The following is a 27,722-nucleotide window of genomic DNA, read 5'->3' on the forward strand; positions in this document are numbered from 1 at the left end:
TAATAATATAGAATCTATATCCCACAATCGTCGGGCTAATCTGTGTAATCCGAACACTTTTGAGGCTTCTCATAATTATCATAAGGTCAAACGTACTTCCTCTTTTAATTCAGCCAAATCCATCTTATGTTCATATCCATTTTCAACGAAACTTGCTGCATATTTCTGAGAAAAGAAAAAAATATCAATCAAACACCACGATCAAAATAAAAAAAAAAAACAAATTACCTTTTAAGCCAGCTTAATCTGTAATTAGTCTATATTATTTTCTAACGAAATGTGCAGCCAATAAGTTAGCTATTCACAATTGTGATCGAGAAGTTGAATTTCAGATTACCAAAAAACAACTCCAGCCTTTGGTTAAATTCTTACATGAACCTGAACCTTACATGAACCTCCTGTTTGCAAGTTCGATGCGCTCAAGAAATGGCCACGCTGCTTTTTCTGAGGCCACCATGAGTTATGCTTTCTTTTTCTGCCTCTTACCTGATGTACAGGAGGGGCTTGGTTGATTTTCATAGGATAAGAGATAATTTTTTCTCTGTTGATACCAAGCGCTTAGTTAAGATTTGAGGTAAGACTTCGAAGTTATCTGGGTTATGGTTATTATAGGATGTGTTTCCTGATGGTGCCTTCTCGTCTTATCTACGTCGGTGGACGTGGTTCGTTTTTCTTCTGACCTTGCCTTAGACCAACTCTGTAGTTTTCGTTTAGGCTTTCGAAGTCAATGATTCATCGTTTGCATGGAAGCTTTCAGTACGTTGTTTTATCATGAGATCTCATAAAAATTTTTAAAGATAACTTCTTGTAAGGAATGTTTAATCTTCCAAGGTCAGTTGGCCCGCATGCCCAATCGCACTTGCCGATCGCAAATTACTAACTTTAGTTAGTTAGAGCCAGGGCCGGGGAGGGGGGAAGAGAGAGTGATCAAAGATGAAATTAAAGAAGTTAATGAAGTGAATTGCTGTAAGAAGTCGTTAGCGGCATTTATAATATTAGAGAATACCTTATAGGAAAGACATAGAGTCCAGCGTTGTACAGATAATTTCCGCCCATCCATTTCGTAACAGGATGATAGGTTCTGGTAACATAATGTTATTCAAGCTTTATTAACCCCAGCTCTCTTTCTTGTAAATAATCCTTCACTGGCTCGTGAAATTGTTCCTTTCAGGCAGTGAGAGGTGGATTGTATCGAAAGCTAAGAAATAAGGAAATACGTGTGTCGTCAGCAATTTTCTTGCGATTAACTGATGGGTGAGCATTCTAACAATAACTGGAGCATTTACTCAAAATGTCAATATCTTTTTCATCAGGCTTTCTTCAGGGGGCTAAATTTTTTTATTTTTTTCTTAATGTCACGCTGGTGTTTTAGAAACTTTCTTAGTGCAGCAGCACCTTTTTCATGCCGAGAAACAACAGGGAAAAATTATATTTTCGAACTGAAAGCATTTTGTCTTGTTTTACTATACGAGGCAGATGTATCAGTTATTTCCCTCGCCTTACTTGTTGTTCTTCCTTTCGGTGACTCTGTTTTTCTGTTTAGACCTGACGGACCGGGGCCCTACAATTTAAACAAAATCGTTAATGCGGTCTAATCTTAGAAAGAATTCCAAAAGTATTAAAAAGTTATCGGAAACTTTGCATCTAGCAACAATTGAAATTGCTATCATCCACGAGTGTCAGAAAGAAAATGGCTTTGGGTAAGCACAATAGTCAATAGCAGATCCAGCTGGCAGAGGATCCGAACCCTTTCCCTAAACTTATTTCTTGGCTTAGAAGAAATTTATCGAAACAAAAGGTTTCCTCCCCTGTTATTACTCCAAATGAAATGTCAAAAATTTACTCTTCTTGAAATATTTCTTAACTTATATAGGCCCTATCGTAAAAGCCCCTCCATCCTCTTGCATTTCAAGGGCTGCCGCCGTGTCAAGTTCTTGATAAAAGGACCAGCAACGAGAGATCAGGTTAATGCGAGTTTGAAACGTCTTCATGGTGACGAAATAAATTATTTTCTCAGACCACACTTCATCAGTGAACCGCTTTGACTGGTAATGGACGTCAACCGCCTCTTATACTGATACGATGTGGATAAAATTTCCGACGTATTTAGTTAACAAGGCTTACCGTGGAGTTTGAAGTTTCACCTGTCATACTAGAAACCAAAGGTTTGTCATCCTGTACCCTTCTCTATTTTTCATCTTGATCTGGTCTGATCCGATGTGATCTTTGCAGACACAAACATGTACATGCAGAATAATCTCCCTTTCTTGTTCCTGTTGAAAAAAGAAAAATGAACATACTAAGAAGACATAGGAGAATAGAAAAACTCTACACAGAACCAGGGTTCGCGGTTTTAAGTTCTTACTTGCTTCTAGAATAATCATCTGCATGGATAATTGTGCACGCCGGCTAATGCAATTCTCTAATTTTCCGCAATTTTGATTTAGAAATTCCCAAACACTCAGTGCGTCCTTGAAGGATACAAAAGGGTAAGTTTCTAAAGAAACTGTGGTGCTGCGTCGGTGGGAGAGTATAGCAGGTAATTTAGTGTTAACAACTGGGTTGAAAACGTAAATTAGCCACCGTAAAGGGTAAAAAAGCTGACGTTTCGAGCGTTAGCCCTTCGTCAGAGCGATAGACTAAGGGCTAACGCTCGAAACGTCAGCTTTTTTACCCTTTACGGTGGCTAATTTACGTTTTCAACCTAGTTTTTAACACTAAATTACCTGCTTGAAGGATACAGATGGGTAATAGCAAAGTGCAGGAAAAAACAATAATTTTAAAAAGAGTTCAACGATAGTAGTGATACGAAAAAATTATAATAAACATACCCTAAGAGGTGTCGGTTAAATTGCAAATAGAGTATATCGTCAGCAACAGAAAGCCAGATGGCAGGGCACAAGATATACCAAATTCCACAGACAGAGCAAAGGATTTCTCCTGGATGCAATAAAAAGGGGCAATAGTGAAGATCCCTGTCAATTCAGTTAAGTACAGGGAACTCACAGCAGCCAGTAAATTGTGTTGCAAAAGTTTTGGTGCCATAAAAGATGTTGTGTTCGTATGCACTATCGTTCCAACAGTTGGATCGACTTTTCTCGCCTGCAAACCATTGAAACTTGAGAGGCCACGCCGATTACTATGATGCACGTAATTGCTGAGAAAAGAAAGGTCAGCATCTTGGATACTTTCAGCTGCCATTTCGGCTTGTAGAGACATAATAATATATAAACAAATAAAACCAGGCGTAGGAATACGACTGCGCAGATCTCCTATATTGGAACACCTGATAGTGTCAGTCCACCTGCTATGACCAAAATTAATGTGGAGGATCTGCAAGACAAAAGCTATCCAAGTTACATTACAGTTTTGTCAAATTTCTAGGCCTACATTCTGCCCGCTGTAATTAGCAATGACATTCTCATTCCTCAGCAAACAGTTCTGTAATTAGCAATGACATTCTCATTCCTCAGCAAACAGTTCTGGGATATTTGTACTCTTTGCATCATTAGGAAATGCAAAAACGCATCTTTTGAAAGCTATATTGGGCAAGTGTAGCTTTCTTTTTTTTCACACGTCATTATAAATGCACGTTTGTTTTGTTTTAATAAAGATGCTAAGAATATAAGATGTTCCCAAAAAAATTAAATTGATGCTTCATATAACTCGAATAAAGAACTATCTTTTCAGTTACTCGTACCAATGTCTAAAAACCTCAAGTGAATATAAAAATGCTTTTAACTTACCTGATCATAGAGAAAATGACAACGAACGTTTGGTAAAGGTTGAATAAAAACGAGACATTATGAATCGCCATTCGCCTTCTCCTCAAAGACAATACTTTGGATGTCTTCACAGTTTCCGAAACTTGGCTGAGTCCTAAAGTAACTGACGCTGAAATAACCATCCCTGGGTATTCAGTTGTAAGGAAAGACCGAAACTCTCGCGGTGGGGGATTGGCAATGTTCATACGGGATGGAATTCCTTTCAAGACGCGAATGGAAATAACTGACAATAGCACAAATTGCGAATCTTTGCTTATTGAAATAAATCGCCACAAGTGCAAAAAACAGTTTGTCTGCTGCATCTACAAACCACCTGACTTTGCCACGGAAATCTTAGTCAATCACTTGGAGGATATTATTGCTAAAGTACCAGAAGGCGCAGATTTTGCTTTATTGGGGGATTTTAACATCGATCTACAAGGCCCAACAAACTCGAATCGCAGAATGTTACTGCGGTTTGCAAATTCCCATTCATGGCATCAACTCATTCAGGAAAATACGAGAATTACCAAGCATTCATCATTAGTAATTGATCTATTTTTCGCGAATAATAGTCATCGCGTTGTTGGCAATGGTGTAGTCCCTCTCGCAATTAGCGACCATTCACTGATTTACGGAATATTCAAATCTGGAGTTCCCAAGGCACATCCACGTATTGTTGAGCATCGCACATAAGAAATACAACAAGTCTGCTTTCATCAAGGACATCAACGAACTAAACTGGAGTATTATTGATGATATGGATGTCGATTCAGGTGTCAACCTGTGGAATACTTTATTTTCTAAGGTTGCCAATTCGCACGCCCCCATTAAAAAGACTAGAATTAAAGGCATACCAGCACCGTGGATGACATCCGAATTAAGCCAACTTATGCATGACCGCGACTACCATCACACCAAAGCTGTCAAATCTAACTCGAAGTACCACTGGACAAGGTATAGAAAACTCAAGCAAGTGGTTAAAAAGCGAGTTAAGGAATGCAAAGCCTCTTATTACAAAGATCTCATCGAGAAAAACAGCGGAAATCCAGGCGAATTGTGGAGAATATTAAATGAAATAACGAGTCATAAAAACGTCTCTCCACCATCTTTCATTCAGTCTAATGGATGCCAAGTAACTAATCGAAAGTTGATTGCTTGTCTATTAAACGATCACTTTGTCACCGTTGGAAGTAAATTATCTTCCAAATTTCAAACTGTTTGCAGTGCTCTCGGCAAAATTCTTCCATCAGCTTCAAAACAGAATGCTCAATCAAATGATTTCTCCTTCCCACCTGTGAGAGAGTCATTTGTTTTCAAACAACTTAAGAGCTTGAAAACAAATAAAGCGATTGGCTTGGACAAGATCAGTTCAAGACTTCTCAAAGATTCTGCCGAGAGTATCGCACCTGTATTAACAAGATTATTAAATCGCTCCCTTGACTCTAGTGTTTTTCCAGCCATTTGGAAACAAGGCAAAGTAACAGCACTCTTCAAGTCTGGTGACAAATCTGACTGTAATAACTACGGGCCCATTACAGTACTTCCGACAGTTATTAAGATTCTTGAGAGAGCTGTGCATCAACAACTTTATGGCTATTTGATTGAGTCAAACTTACTTACAAAAAAACAGTTTGGCTTTCGCCCTAAACTATCAACCGAAGTTGCTTTGGCTCATTTCACAGACAGAGTTGTGGGAAAACTTGATAATGGAATGTTGACAGGTGCAGTATTCCTTGATCTTTCGAAAGCTTTTGATACTGTCGACCACAGCCTCCTATTAACAAAGCTCAAGCAAATTGGTGCTTCCGATAACGTAACTGGATGGTTTAGATCTTATCTCAGCAATCGCTTTCAGCTGACTGCTGTTGGTGATGTGCAATCTACACTAAGACCAATTCAAGTTGGCGTTCCTCAAGGGAGCATCCTCGGCCCTTTGTTGTTCTTGGTCTATATTAACGATCTTCCCGAGTGCCTGGAACATTGTGAGGTTGCACTCTACGCTGATGACACCATGATCTACTTCAGCAGCTCGTGCGTTACGGAGATCGAAATTTTTATCAACAGGGACCTATCTAAGCTTTCTTCGTGGTTTAGTACAAATCGTCTGACTTTGAATGTTTCTAAATCTAAATTCATTTTAATTGGTAGTCCAAAGAAGCTTAGCACCTGTAATGACGTCAATGTAGTTACTGATGGCTCGAATGCACTGATACTTTTAAATACCTCGGCGTAACCATAAACAAGACGATGACTTGGGGTGACCATGTTGAAGCCATATCAACTAAAATCAATCAAAGACTTGGCTTGCTGAAACGAATAAGTTATTTACTGCCACTTGAAACGCGGATTACTCTGTACAACAGCCTAGTACGCCCGCTGTTTGATTATGGCGATACTATCTGGGGTGATAAGGGCAATGCTACTCTTATGAATGAATTACAGCTTCTGCAAAACAAGGCTGCCAAGATTATTCTCAGTTTACCTAGTTTTTACTCTACTACAGAGGCATTAAAAGAACTTTGTTTGCCAACACTTTTTAAACTTAGATTATTTCACTGCTGTGTCTTCGTTTATAATTATGTAAATGACATTATAGATTTTAAGTTTGATACAAAGCTAATCAGTGACATCCATTCTTATAATACTCGTGGCAAATCCAATTTTTACTTACCGCGAGTTAGGCGCAATTATGGAATACAGCGCCTTCAATATCAAGGACTGGGAGAATGGAACAGTCTTGACAAGTCAATACGTGACATGAGATCACTTTTAATTTTTAAGCAAGCCTTGAAGACCGCAATTTTTTAACTCATTTTATAATGTAATTTTATTGAACATTTTAATATTGTATTTTTAACTATTTTTAACCTTTCAAATTTAACATTTTTCTTTTTTTTTTTGGCAGGGCCTCACTGAATAACACCTTTGGTGATGTGAGCTCCCTGGATAAATAACATTATTATATTTATTGTTATTAGTACGCCTATGTCTTAGTTGAAAGACGTGCACTTGTTGAAAAAAGCAAAATCATAAATCTGAAACCAAACTGCATATACTCTATGTAATCTATTTTGTCTGTTAATGTTCAAAGTCCTGGATCCGCAATTCCTCAATGTATCGAATCTTGAGTCCGACGCCGAGAATTTGAACATTTCAATTTTTATTGGACCCTTCAAAGAATGAGAGCAGAAAGTCCCAGCATCATTTCTGTCAGTTCGATATAGTGTGACAAGTCTGTCGATAAAATTGGAACTACCGTTGAAGGAGAATGATCTTTTATGTTTTACGCGTTGCAATGAAAATCAAAGAGTTACTTATGGAATAAGAAAGAAGGATAGAGGATGTTAACTTGTGAGAATTCAACCCTACGTTTTAAACTGGCAACAAGTACATTTAGTGGAATATACCTGTAATCGTAGATTGATCATGTTGCTATTCGGAAACGTCGCCAGACTGATCCAGGACTTGGCACATTAACAGACAAAACAAAGACGCTTCCTTTTCTGGAAAGTAAAGAATATCCGATCCTTTTTAGAAACAGGAAGATAAATTTTTGCTTGCAGCAAATATCTAAGACTAGCTGGTACCAACCCATCGGCGCTTTCATGAAGCCATTATTAAGATGATGTGTAATGATCATTCAAAAGGTGATGAAGGGACGTAATAGAGTTTATTAAGTAAAAAAAAAAAGGCACAAAACATAGACCCTCAAACGAACAGAAGCAGTTTGCATTATTAACTATTTACGTACAACGGCTTTCTCTGTTTTATTTTAACCAGATTCTTACCGCCGGACGATTAGCTGAGCTGTGTTCCTGAATTACTTTAAAAATGTACGCTCTTTTCCGTAATCTGCCTTAGCCCACAGTGTGCTTGCGGTGATTAAGATAAATTATTTGCTTATCCTCCTTGTAAATGTTTCTTTTCAAGTTAAAGTTGCAAATTCGATTCCCGGGTTGATACATGCGCATGCGATAAACACCAAACCAAATAGGATCTTTTCTTTCTTTATTCCTTTTCCTATTCCTTAGGGCGTTATTATATCGAAGCGGTCAACTAAAATTATTACGTAAAGAAATCTCCTAAGTATTGTGATAAAAGCTGAAGAATAATCTCGATTTTGGAAACGAGCACGTGGCAATTAAAGGAATCAAAAGAAAGGTAAAAACGAGCGATAAATTTCGCTTTGAGTAACGACTACGAGCTAGATAACATAATCAAAAAACAAGTTATTGCTTACCCACTTTCACGGGTATTGATCACTTTATCGATGATTACAGCCTAACTTGTCTTCTATTCAAAAACGATCTTGATCACACGGGGTCTTATCTTGAACTTAAACACTACCTATAATTTTCTGTCTAAAAATAACTAATCACGGGGACTTCAACGGAAGCAGTTACACTCCTCTCAAAAATTCGCACCTCTTTTAATTTAAGATTTGTTTAATTTTCAACAACATTAGGGACTCTGGGTGGAAACGAATTGATTCTGGAGCTGAGAATGCTGATTCGCGCTGTACCAGTGAAGGAAAGACATATAAATCACTGGAAGTGAATTTCCGGAGAACAATCAGTTATAAAATACCACTGACTAGATCATCACTTTAAACTATATATATAATTCAACTTTTCGACATTCTTTAATACAAGTTCTGGCGATGGAAATAAAAATTCACGAGATTTTCATGCCTCGAATAGAAAAAGCGTGAACCAATTGGCACCAGCAAAGTCTGAATGAATGAAAACAAATTGTCAGGACTAATCTCATCCGAACAATTGGACTATACGATTGACAGTCATTCTGCTGGAAGAAGAAAAATAACATCTTTGTACAGGTGTTTAAGGATTAGATGGTCTTTGTGAAAACAGGTTTTTGCCTTCTCACATAAATGAAAGGACAGAGGAAAAACTCAACAATCTCTTCATTTGGAAAGACCCTTACTGGAGGAATCGGCACTAGCCGTCTGCGTGAAGATCAGAATCTATTAGGGCTGCTGAATATCTTTGAGAAAATAAGTTCCACAAAGACTTAGCTTCAACGTATCGTTTGATACAGTCATGTAACCAATGTGCCGTTAGATGTTGCCTTACTGTGTCCCTGGTGTTTTCAGCAAAAGCTTTACAATGCAGTCCTATTTGAGCCTGTAAACTACAACGCTAAAGGATTAGATAATTAATGCTAATACATTGCAACTGAGTAAAAACGATTGACTACGAAAGAATTGCGCTTTTCACAAGATTGATCACATTCAAAACAACGCAGATATTGAAAAAAAACTAAAGAAAAAACCAAGATAGGTGAAGATTACAGTTTGACTCTAATTACAGTAATGACCAAACAACGACTGTTTACGGCTGATTGAATAACAACAAATTCTTTTAAAAGTCAGGATTTTGGACAATTATTGGTCATTAAACTCTCTAGAACTATTTTTTAATCACGAAATTCTGGCACAAAATAATTTTCTTCGCTATTGTTCAGATAATCAATAAACTGACAGATAAAATAGCAAAAAAAAGGCTACTAGGAAAACGAATCACACTTACTACATTGCGGGTGTTTACACTAATATCAACACTACTAACAAAAAGAACATGCTCGTGTTAACTTTTTGCAGTGATTATATATCAAGAAAAAACTCAGTGACTTACAGTAAGTCTTTGAACTCAAAAATTATCTCTGAATGATGCTGTGTTACGAGGAAATGGCCAATAAGGCGTTACACATCTAAACCGCAATCAACAGTGGTAAATACTAAAGTAGTGGTTTTGATTTGTGTTGGCGTTTCCTGATCTGTATCGTGATTGGTCGATACAGAAATCACCTGTTAGAATCAAATCCAAGGTTCCGTGCATTTTTGAGTTTGAAAGTAAGTTACAAACTTTCTAACATTTTCCTTTACAATCTAGAATTAAACCAAATAAAGGAAATTTATGTTTCTCAACTAGCAACTAACTAACTAAGAGAATGAAAAAAAATAATAATAATAATAACAAAAATAATAATAATAATAATAATAATAATAATTGGACGAGTTGACTAATTAATCAACAATACAAGAACTTAAGCATAGGAAAGAGGATGCAATCTCCTATGTTTTCTACTTTGTAAAACGCTTTTTCCATTCTTTTTTTGTACAGTCCATGGCGTGCGTGCCAAAATATGCATAATTGTTTTCACACGATGGCACAAAAGAGCTAAAAATTGAGCAACAAATATCCCCCCATAGATGATCAGGAAGCTAAGTGCGATGACATCGAGCCCTAAAATCTTTAGGTCTGCCTTTTGTACCAGCGTCAGTATAAGTACCATCCATATCATGTTGCAGACACCAAATACCCACAGAGTTGTTGTTCTAAGCTTCCGAAGGTCTTCTTCCGCAGAAGACGTGGACGCTAAAGCTTCGTCAATCGGAGAAAGGAATCCTTGTTCAAGTAATTCTTTCCAGAAGGTTATTTCGTCTTCAGGATAGTCCTCGTTATCAGACTGGACAGGCAGAACACTATTCAGTGTATGCTCCGTGGAGAGGACTGTCATCTGTGCATGTCCTAAAAATGAAAAAAAAAAAAAAGGGTTATTACAAATCAGTCTACTTGGACGAGAACGAACGTAGTAAGCAAAATATTGATTAAACCATAACGTAACGGGGGGCAGCTTCCTAGATTTAAAAAAAAAATGGGATTGAAATACATTCAGATGGTACAGTTGTTGCCACAAACGTCCTAGCCCTGTTTCTACCAGTACTGACTGAAATTATCTAGGAAAGGTGAAGAAGCGGCTTGTACACACGCAATCACCAAAACCTTGCCATATGAGATATTCAAAACCGGGTGTAACAGCCGTTTCCAAGTTCTCACTATTCTAAGATCTGGTGTCGAAATTTAGGCGCGAGAATGAGGCTGAGTGCGAAGTTGCTCTCGTCACTATCTAAATTGAACAGCCGTGGTAATGAAAATAAGCGAAGATTTCTCGCATATTGCAGACTTCGAATTCAGCACGCAAATTACGATTTCTACAGTTAGCCCTCGCTACGAATCAGCAAGAATAAATAATGATAACAATAAAAAAAACAACAAATGATGACATCAACACAGCTGAGACAAGGCTGTATGTGTACCACACTCTAGAATTTATTACCAAGTAATGTTAAACAAATCACTTCCTTCCAGATTTCGTCAAAATATAAAGAGTTCTATGAATGACGGTTATAATAGTGTTATTAATTCTAAAATAGTTTGTATAAATATATTTTAATTCTTAGTAGTTAGCATGAAAAGTAACACTTTTTATTTAGATTGTTATTAACAATGCATTCCTTTTGTTTGAATTATTTGCTTTGGGACACCCACTCGATTAGTTCTTAGAACTAACGAGTGAGTGCGAAGACGAAGTTCTTGCGCAAACAGCAATAACAGGAATAACAATGATGGTAAAGCAAGCTTAAAACGGCAGAAATTGCCAGAAACTACAACGGGGACACAGGATGTGAACAATTTTTATTGATTTTACGTGTAAAATGTTCATATTTCGAAATATTTATCGTTGTAAGTCGACCATATTTCGTTCCCTATACTATTCCTTATAACGCGTTAAAATTTTCAACGGTTCCTCTCATAACTTAACATCGAGCCATACCAAGCGTGACACTCTCATGAATTAATCTTGGCTGTTTCTCGAGACGTGAGCTTGGGCTGCCTGTGCTCTCCCACATTGAATTTTGAGAAATCTTTGCTCGTTTTCACAACCCTGGCTGTTTATTCTTTACACCGACGAGAATGACTTCTTAATTGGGCTCGTTCTCGAGCCTTAACTTAGGCACCACATCTCTGAACCATGAGAACTCAGAAATGTGCGATTTGTTTGTCTGTTGATACGATGTATTGCTTTTCTGCCTTGCATTTAGGTCGTTCTCAATTCTTTTCTTACGCATATGACTTTTACTTTGCATGCTGTTCACCAGCGTAAGAAATAGAACTTCGTCATCTTCGAAAGGCTCGCTTTAACTGTCGTTGAATCATCGATAAATTTTCCTATTTTCCTGCGGAAAACAACTGCGCTACTCTTAGCGACCATCATCTTTCCGTTCTCAAATTCTGCGCTCGATTGCATTCCGCTCTCACGCACGCTAAAATTTTGCGCTGATTATTTAAATGTTTACTGACACTACGCAGCCGAACACCGTTTCTCTGTGCACCACGATCCGAGTGTTCTCGGATCAATGAACCTGAACCAGATCATTTCAAAGGAATGCAATCTTAGATTGACTTCTGCTGGTCGGTTTGCTAGCATTTCAGACATGGAAATCTCTGAAATGACAATATATTTTCCAAATGGGTGTCCGTAGGTTGTTAAACTAATTATTTAATCAGCTTCTAAGTACAATGCCCATGAAGCACGAATATATTTTCATATGAGTCATCACAAGTTGAACTCTAATGCCACCGCTAAATCAAACAGAGATAATGAAAAGTTCCTGGAAAACAACTGCATCATGCAGAATATTAGAGTACTACGTTGCAATGATTTAAGCTTTGCTTACCTTTCACCTGTAAACTGTAAACAGCCTTAAGCAGCCTCTTAAAATGGCCTGGTTTTTCAATTCCAAATTTTTTCCTTGCGGACTCCTTGAAATCCTTTTCGGGCTCGTTTTTCAACTTTAGAAGTTGCCATGGATGCTTAAATACCTCTGAGAATTCGGAATGATACTGTTCGAGACGGTGCTTTTTCAACCAGCCTTTAATGTTTTCCTGATAACAAAAGTTAATCAAGGAACATCAGCATTCACCATAGGCTTTCGCCCAAGTTAGGATATTTATAGATTTTGTTTCTTCTTTCATTGGCAGTTGGAACAAGATTGCAAAAGCAGATTTTCAGTTATACGTGAATTCTGGAACTTAGAGGAAAATGGTTTTTAAAACGCTATTAATTAGGTTGTATGATAGCGTTTATGAAATCTTTGGATGGGGTTTCACATAACAATAAGAGAGTCTTTCCTAATAAACAGTCCATAGTATAATGACATGGTTGTGAACTCTCAGCTTTTCACCACAGCTCGCTTTTGCACTCTAAAGACGTCATTGGGTTAACTTGCGAAAATGATCGCCTTATGGGTTTCAAAGATAATCCAACCGTTTTTAAACTGTCTTCGAAGGCGCCAAAACGTCGACTACGATTCTCTCAAGCCATTTTGGCCTCCCCAACTATATAATTTAATGTTAACAACTGAGTTGAAAACGTAAATTGGCCACAGTAAAGAGTAAAAAAGCTGACGTTTCGAGCGTTAGCCCTTCGTCAGAGCGATTGACGAAGGGCTAACGCTCGAAACGTCAGTTTTTTTACTCTTAACGTTGGCCAATTTACGTTTTCAACTCAGTTGTTAACACTAAATTACCTGCTATGCTCTCTCACCGACGCAGCACCGCAATTTCTTTAGAAACTTACCGCCTTTATTCATCTCCCTAATTATGATTCGTTTAGAAAACTTACTGGCATTTTGTGCTTTGTTTTAGGCGTTGGAATCCTCTTGATATGTTCCAGGAGCTCTGAACGATCCCCCTCGTTGATTTCGATTTGCTCAAGATCCTAGCAGATCAAAAAAGAAATGAACGAATTTCTTTGATTTGCACTAATACATGATTTTAACTCCTGCAGCGATTACAATTTTTCGGGCGCTAATGCCACGCGTTGTTCGGCGGTGAAAAGAAGAGGATATTCGGAGTTTGAGTAGCCAGTGAAAGCCCTCCTATATACGATATCCACTGTTTTAGTATATGTATTAATATAATTTAGATTATCTTTTGAAAAGAGAGAAAATTCAACCCTTTTTATGCTAGTCTGCATGATTATATAGTTTCTCAAAACCTCTCCCCAGTAAGCAATTGATTCATGCGCGAGAGTGTGTGTATTGTCTTACATCATAGTTGCCTCTTCCGCTTAACCATGCCAACGTCAAACTTACTTTCTCCTTTATTCCAACCAAATCGTCAGGAAATTCATATCCATTGTCAAGAAAACGTTTGCAATATTTCTAAGAAGAGAAAAGCGCATCAATTAACTACCAAAATCAAAATCACAATCAACTGAACAAATTAAATTAAAAATACTTGCAAGAGACGACAACAGGTCGATAACAAGCCAATCACGGTATTTGTCCAAAGACGGTCTACAAAGTGTTTTGATAGATCGGCAAGAGCGATTTTCCTAATGAAAAATTTTGAAACAACGAGAAAAACTACGACCTTTCTACCCCTACGCTATAAAAAGTTTGAGGGAAATTGACTCATAAGAACTAACTCTCAAAATAGAGGTAACGAATTGGAAAAATTATTTCAATCTTTCAAAATCATTTAAGCTGTAAGTTTTGCAATTCTCGCAAAGCTCCGATTGTGGAATTTACCCCCCGTGTTCAATCAGTTGTGAGTTGCATTCATCATCATAAGTGTCATCCTTGCGAATTTTAGGGTCCATTTCAGTTCACGTTTTAAAATATTTTTATATATCTGAATGATTTGTGTGAGGGTTAATTGTACATGAAGTAATGTGTATTGTATGACAAATTCTTATTGATTTAAATATTATTTAAGCTCATTTAAGATTTTGTACCTCAAGTTTTATTTCACTCAGAGAATCTTTCAACTGCTTCCCGAGTATGCGTTCGTCATTCGACTTTGGAGGGTACATCGCTTCAAAAGTTCAAATAAAATATTTTGGATAATTATTCAAGTTGATGGTGTAGGAAATAGTGATATAATTTTAATTATGAGTGAAGGTTGACTTTGGACAAAACTTCCCATAATATTGATCAAAACCGCCACCCCTATTGTTTACCCGTATCTTTCCTGGAACTTTAAATCGTTCCTTTTTTTTCATCTTCTAAAGGCCACAGGTCACCATGAAAATGTTCAACTTTAACAAAACGATCAAGGTTGTACGTGATATCATTCACACAATAGATAGACTTTTGGTCAAGAAAGAGTAATCATAATTCATACTATCCCGCAATTACTTGGCCTTTCAGTTTGCCGATTATTTTTGCCATCAGCCTCAATACAGAATACTTCAGCACTGATTTTTCAAACCAAAATTTTGGTTATCACAAAGAATTAAGGCTGTGATTGTCTAACCTTGCATCAATTTTCTTTCAGGAAACATTTTTTAATCTTGACGACAGAAGTTTTGTTCATTCTCTTTATTCAAAAGACGAAAAGAATTTCTTGTGTTATTTGTTGAATGGGTTGCGTCCAGTTCACCTTTCATACGTGGTGTTTTTCCTTTGGCCTGACTGCTGCGTATTTCTTCCACAGGCGTGATTGTTGCATTCCCCTCCATCCTTTCTTGCTCTGCTGACCCTACGTTCGTGTTAAGACCTGACGGTCCTGCTACCTAAAATTCATCCCGAATCATCAACTTGTATTATTTATACGATGAAGATATATAGCTTATTCGATGGTTTAAAACATAACACGCATGGAAGTTTTGCGAGTTTCTTTGTATTTCAAGTGTCCTTTATTTGCTTTACAAAATCTGTCATGTTATGTTAAATAAGCCAAATAACAAATAGAACGAAGAAGCCTGATAGCATGAGTAAAGTGTTCTTTCAATTATCCACATAAAAAGTCGCAATTGCCTATAATCGATCGAAGTCCTCCCTTATGTTTCTTTTGTGTTTATGTCATTGTAAAGTTAGTTCGCACGGCTTACCTCGGAATCTGAGAGTTTCTTCCTCTCATCTCCACCCCCATCTGATCTGGTCCAATGACAACATAAGTAATACTCCCATAATGAATTTTGGCTGCTTTTCTTTACCGAGAAAGTAGAGGATTCCTCTCTGGTTCCTAACAAAAAGAAACTAAAATTTCAAAAAAACTTGGTCGAGATGAAAAACGAATGAATAGATTATCATCCCAAATAGATCTCTACTTCTGAGCTAATTTAGATTTGTGGAGGTTCGATGAGGTGGTAGGGGTACCGAATGCTCGAGCTTATCTAGAAATTGCTAAAGTTTAAAACTAACAAAATTGTCATAATAAAGCACAGCAAATTTGTATCAAGTAGCTTTGGAAACTTTTTCTTAGCGTTTTACCAATGACTCGATCATTTTACCATTCTTTAGAAACAATGAAGTCTTATACAGTTGATCCGAGGTGGCTACCGCTAATTGCAAGATTATCTGATCAGGTTTTTTCTTGACTTGACATAATTTCCATGATGTACGTTGAAGTTGTTTAGACCCATGGTTGGAGAGCTGAGGAGCTGAGGAGCCCACTCTAAGGGAGATTCTGTACTCTGTGAAAAAAGCTTCTTTCAAGAGCACCTCTCTTAAATCTTCTTTTGCTTCTGTTGCTAGCCCTGGCCTTTCTAGCCCTTGCAATGTAGTGCACAACAACCACGAGTGTATAAAGCTTAATTGTAGATACGTTTGTGCTTAGGAAACTTACTGAGCCCAGACGTTGTCTACTTGCAAACTATTCTCTGGGTGGATAACAATTCCATACAAGAAGAACGCAATTGCCCGATGGGAACCGAGGCGACTCTTAGAATCACCCAGCAACAAAAGACGTGTGAACAAAAATACAACAGAAGCGGGAAACGTGACGAAGTCAACGGCTAATGCACCATTCAAGAGCACCTCTCTAATGCACCATTCAACGCACCGCTGGTTGGTCCTGACTGTTTTAGCAAACAGCCTTTATCACGGACTTTGTTTAATTCGTTAAAAGCCTGCTTTCAAATAGCTTATTTGGAAATTGCTATAGCTTAAAACTAACAAAATTCTCACAATGAAGCGCAGCAAATTGGCGTCAAGTAGATGTGGGAACCTTTTTTTTGGCTTTTTACCAATGTATCAATCATTTCTCACTAAAGGGAAAGCGTCGAGATTGCGTACTCAGAGGAAACGGTTCGTTTAAGGGCACCTCTCTTACATCTTATCTTGTTTCCATTGTTAAGCCTGGCCTCTCCCAAGCCCTTGCAATGTAGTGCACAGCAACCACGAGTCTATAAAGCTTAATTGTAGATAAGTACGTTTGGGCCTAGGGATTCGATCCAGACTGTTTCAGAAAACAGCCTTCATAGGACATTTTGTTAATTCGTTAAAAGCCTGAAACATGTATGAACTTCACAGGGTCACAAGGGAAAATTCCCGCTTTTGCGTGCACGAAAGTCTACTGAAAAAATTACGCTTATCAACAATTGAGGTAATGATCGAAAGAAAAAGACAACATACCCCAAGAACTGTCAGTTAGATTGCAGATAGCGTAAACTGTCAGCAGAAGATAGCCGGATGGAAGGCAGAAGAAGTAACCAATTCCAGGAAGCAAGCAGATAACTTCTCTTGGATGCAAGAGAGCAGAGACTACAAAGATTCCAGTCAGTCCACCTAAGTACAGGCTGCTCACCCCCACCGGAAGATGGTGTTCTAAAGGTTTTGTTGTTGTTGTTGTTGACGATGTCGTTTCTGTCTGCATCGTCGTTGCCACAGATGGCTCAACTTTCCTTTCCTTTAAATCGTTGGAAACTTGGACAGCCAATCCGACCACCACAGTGCACATGATTACTGAGAAAAAACAGGTCAGTATCTTTGACACTCTAAGCTGCCACTTTGGGGTAGCGTAGAGGCATACCAGGACGTAACCAACAACAACAAGGATAAGGAGCACGGATGTCGTTATCTGGCTGATTGGAACACCTGCAAGTACTATTCCACCCACTATGACCAAAATGACTGTGGAACCTCTGAAACAAAAGGGAATTGTGTTATTTCATGGGCTTCACTAGATTGTCGTCAAGAAAAAAAGGTAACGTAAGAATACATGAAATCGTGCACCTGAATGCAAATTATTTTTTCAAATACTGATAGAAAAGTGAAAGCAAGTTCAACTTTTTTCCATTATGTGAAAAACGCACCCTAAATACCATTTCCTGACTTCTGTTCTTCGTTTTTTCATAACTTTAAAAGGCGGATTGAAATTTCTTTTCCGCTTTTCGTATCGCAGTAAATTGCTACCGAGCTCAATCTGTGAAGGAATACGATTAATTTTTATAGATTTTATGACGGCAGGCCCATGGCAATGGCGAAGAAACAAAAAAAAAAATCTCAATTACACAGAAACTGATTGATGAATAATGCTTCGATAAAAAATAATCAAAATCTTGAATTTATAGTTGATTACACCAATATTAAAAATGGACATAACTTACCCGATGATTGTGGAGAAGAAAAGGAACGCTTGATATACAAAGAATAAAAGAGAAATATGCTCGTTGTTACTCCATGTCTGCTTCCATTCCCTAATAAGTTGAAAGAGGTTGGCTAGTGTTGATGGCGCCCATCGTCTTCGTTGTTTATAAAACTCCTGAAAACTCTCCGGGCAAAAAGTGCTGTTCTCTGCAGCAGCACAATATGTCAATCGCCAGCCGTTTTGTATCATCAATGTGCACATCCAGCGGTCCTCCCCTTGAAAAAAATTATTACAACTTAAATCAGACAAATCACGGTGGATAAGGACAGCTTCAAAGGTAATATCGGATAAGCTTACGAAACACAGGTCCTTCCCGAGAAAAATTCAATCGCAGTTTGCTTGTGCTCTTTAGAAACAGCATTAATTAATCATTTTTCCCAAAGGGTCCTTAAAAAAACCTGGACAATCTATCGCTCTAAATACCGATTGATGTTTTTTTTTCGAGACTCACCCTGTCTATTGGAATGGAAGGAAACGGAAGAATCCGTGTTATTTTATCGCCTCGACTGAATGTATGAAAACAAGCCAATAAGGAAAGAGGCAAAATACCAAGTTACTACGTACATAAATAAGCCAGTTAGTAATTAAACAACTGACAACCCCGCGGCCCTCTAAAAAGCTAAATAGTAATAAAATGGTAGCTATTTACAAATAATTCTGAGAAATCTGCAACGATTTGGAATTGTTTAAAAAAAGGTAAGAAATAAATATTACATACATCTTTTTTATAGGGAAAAGCATTGGTTGCAGATTAATTTTATAACGTAAGTATTTAAAGAGAATCTCTTTCAATTTATTCTAATGAGCCAGAAAAGTATTGAATCTTTAGACATTCTTCAGAGGAAGAAAAAGCTTAGGAAGATGGAGGATGGGAGGAAACGTTACAGGTTGGTGATAAGCCCTTTTTCTCGTGGTTTAAATTAACTCACCCATATCTTTGGTAAGGCATTCATAAGCGGAGTCTGCACAGGTGGCATAATTTGGTAAAACATCCCTCACAGCCCTGCACCTGTACAAGCTGAAACATCCAGGACAACACAAGACTGAGCCAAGCATATGATTGGTCACCTAAAATCAAAAGAGCGTATTAATTAATGGATGATTTCTTGTCTTTTATCTTTCCTTTCTGCTCCTTTTTAATTGTTCTGTTGAAAACTTTAAGAATAAGAGAAAGGGTCATGACGTAGCTCAAAACGGGTTGTTTTGAGCTACGTCTCGGATTAACAAGGCGGGAAAACATTCAGAGATACGCTTTTAGGCCGAGCTAAATTTGAGACTCAAACGTAATCATTGTACTTTCAATGTGGCTAACATGAATACACAAACCTTTTGGAACCAGTGGCCAATAGCATAGTCAAATATCTGATACCAATAGACAGGTCCTTCTCCAAGGGGATAGGTCCGAGCACATACTGCGCCAGTTCTAGAGTCCTCACACATTTGATCAATTAAGGCTTCAACAGACTCGTGAGTAAATTTAACGTCGCCGTCTGTTGCGAGAATGAAGCATTGGTCGTCTTCTAATGCTTTTGTGACGATTTTAAAATCCAGAACGTAGGACATGTACATTACTTGGCTCCATCTCTTCTTATTTTTCACCTGTGATTGAGCCAACAACAAAAAAATTGAGCTCTCTCCTGAATGCGTTCGTGAAAAGAACCAAATCAAAATTCTTAAATTTGAATGTTACCTTTGCATTATCTTTTAAGTGTATTGTGAAGGATGTCTCTCGTTCTAATTCAAGTTTCCACTTAAGCTGCATACCAAAGTGGGTCTCAACCTTAATACAGTCGCTGAGTTCTTTCACTTTTAGAGTATCTTTCACCAACGAAGCCAGCTGAAGTACATGGCTGTTAAGCTCTTCTGCCCTAAGGCACCCATCAAAAAACACGTGTGCCTCAAAATGATGCCCTGATTTGTTATTTTTGAGGACATCGTAAACTGACTCCAGAAGTTGTTTCATTTCTTTCCTTTTCTCGTGATACATTGTAGTGCAGATGAACACATGTAATCCTCTGTCTTTTTGGTTATAAGCTGATGAAAAATTCGTATTCTGGTCATCTTAGCGTTGTTATGTTTAGCATTTTGACAATTTCATGAAGCAAAAAAAAATTAGACCAAACATCTTTAGAAATATAAAAGAAGTCATTGTTTTTTACCTGATGCATTTTCCTGTGAAGAGCATTCCTCGTCAAATGAGAGGTTTCGTTTGTTTGTCAACAAGTACTGTTCAAGGCACACACCTGAAAATGTAAAGAATAAATGGATCAATATCAGTATCTGGGCAACTGCCCACCTACCCCTCCCCTAACCCAACATTAACGCTAACTTGTTATCAATAGACTGTTGTTGGGTTAGGGGAGGGGTAGGTGGGCAGTTGCCTAGATACTGATATTGATCCGAATAAATTTCTTACACTGAGCATCCCACTCAGTTAAAAAAGAGCCATTTGATTCACCTTGCAAAAAGATGGTAGTACAAGTGTGATTCAAGTTGCACGTACTGGTCTACGCTTCAGCTAAGTTTAAAACGAGACCAGTATCTCCTTAACACCAAAAAGAACTTTTCTGGTCAATTTTCGTTTTCAGTAACTTTTTCTATTGAAATTCGTGTGAGCCTTAAATAAGCCTAAGGGTTTACAAAAAACAATGAGTTAAATAGTTGAAAGTAGTTCAGTTTTGATAAGAAATGATTGTAAAAAACTTACCATTATAACAAGGAATCCAAAATGAGTCGTACACTTTTCCCAAAATCTTTCCTGGACTTTTAAACAGGTTGTACGTGGTTCCCAAACATTGTGCTAACCACAGAAGGAGTCCCGCACCAAGAACATAGTGTACGTCTCCTGATGCACATGGTGAGGGAATTGTTTCTGTTTCGCAAAACCCTATAAACTGGGTTACGATGACAGCGATTGGTGTTGCTAGTGTCAAGGGAAGAGCCAGTCCAACCCTTTGCATGCGAAGAGAACACGCGATCCATCCAAAATGGTAGCCGAAGAAGCTGGCCAAAATGTGGAATATGAAGTACAAACATGACGGATTTGACATTGTTATGGCCTTAAATCCGTCAAAGGTATTAAATTTCACAATGCCATAAACACTTGAAAATGCAACTGCCATTACAGGTATGAAGAATAGTTTACAAAGGGAAGAAATAACGGCCGTTTTCGCTTGGGCTGTTCTGGTCAACCAAGGAGGTCCGGTTTCACTCTGCAAGGATCCTTCACTGCTGTTACTGATTCTACTGAGCATTTCTTCACAGAAAGGCTTTGCCACGAATGCCTCCTTCGAACTATTTCCGGGTTTTTGTAACGTATCAACGCATTCCTCCGCCATCTCGGTGCTTTTCTCCCTTTTCGTCTCTCTTTTCTCCTCCTCATGTTTATTTTGAATTTGGAGTTTTCTAAACGTAGGTGACCAAACAATTGACAGCAGGAAAAGGGAAAGTTCAGCCAAAATTATTCCTTTCAGGTCAGCCACCTTTAGAAATAACATAGAAGAAAATTCTTGTTTGATGATTATGAAAAAGCTTCACTTTAAAATTTTTCTTGAAAAAAAATCGTTATGAGATTTTCATAGGACTGTCATACTTTTCAGACGCAAAACCAGATGCAGCCTTATAGCTGACAAAAGCATTTAGTTCATGGTAAAAGACTCCTTTCTTGTGTCGCATGTTCAAAAAAAGTACTGAGTCCTTTGTGTGGCGGCACTAGAAATGACTTATTTTCTATGTTCAATTGCTCCTCACCACTTCGATGAAGATCTATCACAGACTAAAATGCATCAGAATCGGCCGCACTTTATAAAAAGTTATTTCGAGTCAGGAAACCTGATCCTTGTAAGGAAAAGGGAAACGCATAGTTATTATTTCATGATTCATTTTCTAAGTTAGATCGCCCATGAGCTCTTCATTAAAGATTTATAGCAGACTAAAAGCAAGACAACTACCCTTAATTAATTAGGAAATTCGACCTAGTAAGATAGAAACGCAAAGCCTTTAGAAGTTACCTTTAAAGACAGCATGATATTGCCAGCAAAAAAAAAAAGGGTAGACACTAGTGATATCATGATATCCCACACGCTCAGTTGGTCACGTTGCTCACGTTGCTCACGTTGCTCACGTTGCTCACGTTGCTCACGTTGCTCACGTTGCTCACGTTGCTCACGTTGCTCACGTTGCTCACGTTGCTCACGTTGCTCACGTTGCTCACGTTGCTCACGTTGGCCACTTTGGCATTTTTTTCTGTAGACTTTCTGCAACATTAACGGCAACCCGGCTATACTGCACATAAGCACCACGAGAAAGTCAGGGCTCACTGGCAGCGTTGTCACCATAACCACTGTGATATAACAAAGCGAGGAAGCTTCAAAGAATCCACCAACCAAAGTCTGCAGTGTTAGGAAAATTACTTATTATTTGAAGATGGTCAAAATGAGGGCATTGGTGAATGCCAAAGAAGAAAAAAATAAGGTATCACTCTGATAAACAATAACTTTGATTTAACGACAAAACATTACTTTCAGAAATCAAACTTAGTAATCATGGGTCTAATAGCGCTGTCAGGTCTGAACATTATTACGGAAAGATAGTTCATTGCGCCTGCTAAGATAAGACCGCATACGAGGTAATGGTAGACCGCTTTATTGATACGATTTTTCTAGTTTAAAGAGGGGAATTATCCTCTTACAGGAGGCCACGTACAAACTTTAAAAAGGGAATAGGTTGACCTTTAAAGTTCTTACCAATAGAAACCCATCGTGGACGTGCATTGTAATGTACACGATATTTAGGTCATGTTCCATGATAAAGTCGTGTGTTTTGATTTAATTGTGAAATTAAATTCCTTAAATTCAAGCAATTTGGGCAAACCATTTGTCTAAAGATAAAAAAAGAATAAAAAAACAGTAATCCTTGCATCTCCACCACAACATGGGCTCAACAGCACCTACAGATTTCTTGTTTCATATGTATCAATCCAATAGTTGAGTCAGCATAACTACCTACATATTTAGTTACCATTGCAGTTCCATGCTTCCCTACAAAATATTTCCCCGAAAATTGACAATTTTCGGTCGAAGACAATCCCAGTTTGCCATTACGATGTAATTGAATACTAATATTTAGCTACTCCGGAATCAATAAGTCCCGTAATTCCAGAAGGAGGATCACAAACAAGGCCTGTGTGATTTATTAGGGACAAACATCAGGTAGTTTGGGTTGAATTGACAGTCGTTTCATTACTCAAGCACCAGTCAACAAACTTTGTTGTAAAAAAACGTCATCGCACTGCCGCAAAGACAGTGACAACAAATATTCACTTTAACACGTAAATCAATCCACTGCTTTCTAGTTGCTGCTCATAATTGACTCAGACAGTTTTGATCGTTTGACTGCTACGTATTCTTAGTTCTGCTTATCCTTCGCGGTAGCCGATGGTTTTCGGCAATGAGAAGGGTCTCTCTCGCACTTTTCCCGTTGTTTGTCAAAGTAGAGAAGCCAATTTATAATACCTACTTTTGCCCTTGAATATCAAACCTTACCCTTCGAATATTTAAAATGCTGCCGAAAGAGTGCGTAGAATAAGAGGATCGATTCTATATGCATCGGTTGCTTTTGGACGATGCTGAGACGAAATGAAGTTAATAAGATCGCCAATGATACACTCTATTTTCAATATTTTCTTATAGAAAATTGCCTTTCCTAATGTTGGCAAGGATAATAATAGCTTTAATTAGAACTTACTTCCTTGTTTCATGTTTAGTCAAGTATAGGGCAACTATTTGAATTTAAGTCATTTCTTCATTTTAAGGTTTTGAAGAGACTCTACGATTTTGTTCTATAATAATTTAGGGGTTTATATTGACTGAAAAACTCTAGAAGTTTGGCCGCGCAAACATCGCATGTCTAAAGTTTGCCCCACGGACAATATACTTTTTGTTCGTCCATTTGACCCGGCTTTATATGTGGTTTGTAGAGAGTTTATCACGATCAAGAGGCTGACACAGAATCATGCCAAGTAGTCCTGGGCAAAATGGTGGAGAAAGTAAAAGCAATGGTAATAAAACTGGCAATAATAGTTATAAATCATCGTTTAATCAAAGAAACCCTCTGACTTACTTATTTCCGATGAACACCCTACACAAAAGCCATATTTCTACGAGATAGAAGTGTAATGACCTCGTCAACTCCTCACGAAATCAATATCGTCTGATTGGAAATATAATGGGTTACGTTTGATCAAGCACGGCCTTCCTGGAGAAAGCAAAAATATATGTATTCCTAGAATAGGAAACTGATGGCTAACTTCGAGGTTTTCGTGGAATACAGAAACACATTCTTCGCTTGGTCACGAGTTTCTTAAGAGAAAACGAAACTTGAACCATTGGAATTTGCCCTTGGGCCTCTACCACCGAGCAACAGAGACTATGCAGTGAGCAAGGCCATTAATAGATTCATGCGTGTCACGCGCCTTTCATACTGTTAGTATCATTAGCAAAGTAAAAAAATTCATGTGCGTTTTCACAAAATGAACGTACGGTAAGTATCGAGCCTGGTCATTCGAACAGAGAAAGAAAATGACCCATTCCTTCATATTTCTTAGAAAATTATAAACCTCCATATCGCTTTGATTATGATTTCGAAAATATCACTTTAACACCGCTTTTTTTTTTAACCGCAATAAAACAACTATCGTCTTTTACTGTGTTTAGTCTCGCCTATAAAGCCGTAATTATCAGATGGTGTGAGAATTTTGTATGTAATTATTAGTGCTGACTACTTATTCATACTTCCCATCTGGTTGAAAACGATTTCAGTTGCCTATCATGAGTAACATCGATAATTTGGCCTTCCGAAGTAGTTGAGCATTTTTACATCAATTGGAAAAGAGCGTCTGCAATTTTGAATACTCACAAGTACTACCTGACTTCTAGCAATATTTGCGAGGAGTTCGCCTTAACTAAAACAGATCCAAATTCTCAGAGTGAGCACTTTCCAGTGGCAGTAGCGCTCAAAACATAGGGTCGTATGAAGAATGTAAATCAGAAGTAAAAATCAGCAAATCTGATAAAAGTAAATAATTAAAATGACTTGGAGGGAAATGAGTGAGTGCGCAGCCATTCTCCTTTCTCTAATAAGAAGAAAGTTTTCAACCACTGGTGATCTTATATTCCTGTAGTTCCTAAGAGAAAAAACTGCGCCAGGAAGCAACAACAATAACAGCAGCAACACAACCACAGCAGCAAAACAAACAAACAAAACATACAAACAACTAGGATTAAAAGACTCTTGGTCTGATGATGTCGCAGTTCGGTAAAAACGTTAAATATATGTCACTGTTTAAGGTAGCACTTTGAATAAGAAAACATCACTTGTTTCATAGTACTTGTTGCTATGCAATTTTTTCCTCGAAATTCCAATATTTTCTCCTGGAGAGTGTTTTGGGAACCTAGTGAGTCATTATGCTAGCCTTGATAACGACCATGGTTGCCTATTATTGGCAACTCTCATAATTTGGCATAGCGAAATAATTGCGGTTCTATGCATTCACAACAATTAAAAGAGCGAGCCTACTTCAGGACATTGAATTATGCTTCCTTTGTTTTATAGCTTCAACATCTTTCTTAAGAGTCTAGAGGATCATGCCAACATAAATATAAATTCAAATTTTCATCAAACGTTGAAGGCTTTTGTGTAATTGCATATTTGCACTAAGGCAAGTAGGCATATGTAACCCTCAAATATATACTTTCTAACGTCTAGAAAAGAAGTAAAAACTTACCAGCATAGATGCCTTCTTTGACGGCCATGATCGATGCTTTTTCCCCAGACTTGTCCAACTTGCGTGTATTAAACAGGCAGCTTCTGGGATCATCAAAGCCAGAACGAGCATCAAAAACAGTGCCTGTTTGTTTATTTCGGAAGAATATTCCACTGCCAAGGTGGAATTCGCTGTAGATTCACTGGACCTTTTCAAATGCTGCCCGAGAACCAACAAACAAATCTTGCTGGTAACAAGACACGCCAAGACGGCCGAAAATACTATAACTGCCACTAGCCATTTTATGGCGCATCTGAATACACCATATTTGGATTCGCTGCTCTTTTTTGACACCGGTCGCCTCGGTCGTTTCTTTGCCGTGAATTTAAATTTCTCCTGCTCATCCGGGGTCATACTTGACATGTTGCCACTGTCGATGGTTTCAAACATTTAAAAAAAAACGAGGAAGAACGTCTATCTCGCTCTTTTCTTCGTTGCTTGGCTCTAGCTAAAGAGACGCCACGCTAAAATCTCAAGTTCCAGTATTAAATGTCATTAATGACGTGGCCTGTCAATCATGTCAGTGTTGCCAGAAAATAAAGGATGGATACAAGGTCGATTTTGCAGCTGGAATGATTTTTTTTTCATTTTGAAGATGTCGGAATGAAAGGAATGCAGTAAGATCGAAGTTTAATTGTGTTACTGTTTAAGAACAGAAAATTGCCTAATCGGTGATAAGAGGGATCTACCTCTTGCAAGCTAAAAACAGCCTGAATTACAACTTACTTCCTTGTTTGACTCTCTCTGGGAGAGATTTTTTCTTTGCGTGCAACATGAGGGAAATTTTTCAATTTCCGTTACCTCCCTCAATGTTTAATAAGATACTTGTTTAAGAAGATATTTACGTTTAGGAGATTCTATGCATGGAAAAGGGAACTAAAAATTAATAACAGCCTAGCCTTGAAATCCTTCACGAGTCTAAGTTTTTAGTCCAGACATAAAACTCGTTTTCTTTGTCTATATGACCTACGTGCTTGATTTAGAAGAAAATTTGTCACGATCAGAAGAGGGCCACAGACGCACGCCAAATGGTCATGCAATAGTTATATGATGAAATTAATGTTACGGATAATAATATTGAATAATGACAATGATTTTAATACAAACAATAGTCATTATAAATATTTATAGTTGTTCTTTTTGAAATTGATATTTTGAATAGAAAAAACCTCATGCAAAAAAACCCCGTCCGAACAAAACTGCTCAAATACCACATTCATCGAATAGGGAAATTTATCGCGCAGGTACCCGTTACGACGACTGATCGTAACGTTTTGGTTCAAAACATCATGCCAACCTTGAATGAGCTGACACGATCACTAAAAGCGATTGAATTACAAGTCTCCCAAATACCGCCATTTCTTAGAGGTACTAGAGCTTCCAAAAGAATTATCTCTCTTCAAAATCCTGTGATCCCTAAACGATGAGCAAAATAAATTCTGGGCATTTAAGTGACTGGATGGACTCATTCATCCTCACTTTAACGTAACCTACCGTACAGTTTACCGACTGAGGGCGTAGAATAAGCTGATAATAAACATGCATCTCAACGTACTATGTCTGCGTTATTGAGGAGTGCTTCGCTTTCCATTTCCACACTTTAAAATCTTAATATTAAATAGCAAATATCTTGAGCTGAAACTTTTTCCTTCGGGAAAGAGAGTTGAGATATCCGAAAGTGAGTAATGCAATGGACATCCGCAAACTTTCGACATGATAATCATCTGCCTAATAGTATTATTAAACTTTTTTAGTACAAAAGAGAAGAAATTGTCGACCAATTATCAGTACATTGCTGGTAAGCTGGTCCATTAGATATTCAAATCAAAACATTAGGAAGCTATAGAGATTCGTTCAGCTTGGGGAGTGGGATATCCGCGAAAAAAAGTT

At 37.8% G+C, this 27,722-nt stretch overlaps 1 protein-coding gene across 1 annotated transcript; it reads right to left on the minus strand.

Annotated features, from left to right (window-relative positions):
• Nucleotides 1–7,618: 7,618 nt before the first annotated feature.
• LOC131784754 (chitin synthase chs-2) lies at nucleotides 7,619–26,241 on the minus strand. Its single transcript, XM_066173989.1, has 17 exons — nucleotides 25,794–26,241; nucleotides 22,184–22,401; nucleotides 22,021–22,102; nucleotides 20,718–21,492; nucleotides 20,170–20,253; nucleotides 19,701–20,044; nucleotides 19,337–19,609; nucleotides 18,940–19,078; nucleotides 17,970–18,225; nucleotides 16,996–17,504; nucleotides 15,471–15,604; nucleotides 15,020–15,152; nucleotides 14,373–14,452; nucleotides 13,729–13,797; nucleotides 13,257–13,352; nucleotides 12,310–12,517; nucleotides 7,619–10,318 (listed from the first exon to the last, which is right to left on the minus strand). The coding sequence occupies exons 1-17, from the start codon at nucleotides 26,220–26,222 to the stop codon at nucleotides 9,834–9,836; spliced, it is 4,314 nt and encodes a 1,437-aa protein (XP_066030086.1). The 5' UTR covers nucleotides 26,223–26,241; the 3' UTR covers nucleotides 7,619–9,833.
• Nucleotides 26,242–27,722: the final 1,481 nt, after the last annotated feature.

The sequence above is a fragment of the Pocillopora verrucosa genome, chromosome 1 (assembly GCF_036669915.1).
Source record: "Pocillopora verrucosa isolate sample1 chromosome 1, ASM3666991v2, whole genome shotgun sequence".
Classification (NCBI taxonomy): Eukaryota; Metazoa; Cnidaria; class Anthozoa; order Scleractinia; family Pocilloporidae; genus Pocillopora; species Pocillopora verrucosa.

Coding starts and splice junctions, on each gene's coding strand:
- LOC131784754 (XM_066173989.1), bottom strand. CDS start 26,222: ATGTTTGAAACCATCGACAGTGGCAACATGTCAAGTATGACCCCGGAT. Junction 20,045..20,169: donor TTCACAGGAAAATGCATCAG/GTAAAAAACAAT, acceptor ATTTTTCATCAG/CTTATAACCAAAAAGACAGA. Junction 18,226..18,939: donor ATGCCTTACCAAAGATATGG/GTGAGTTAATTT, acceptor ATTTTTTTCAAG/GGGAGGACCGCTGGATGTGC.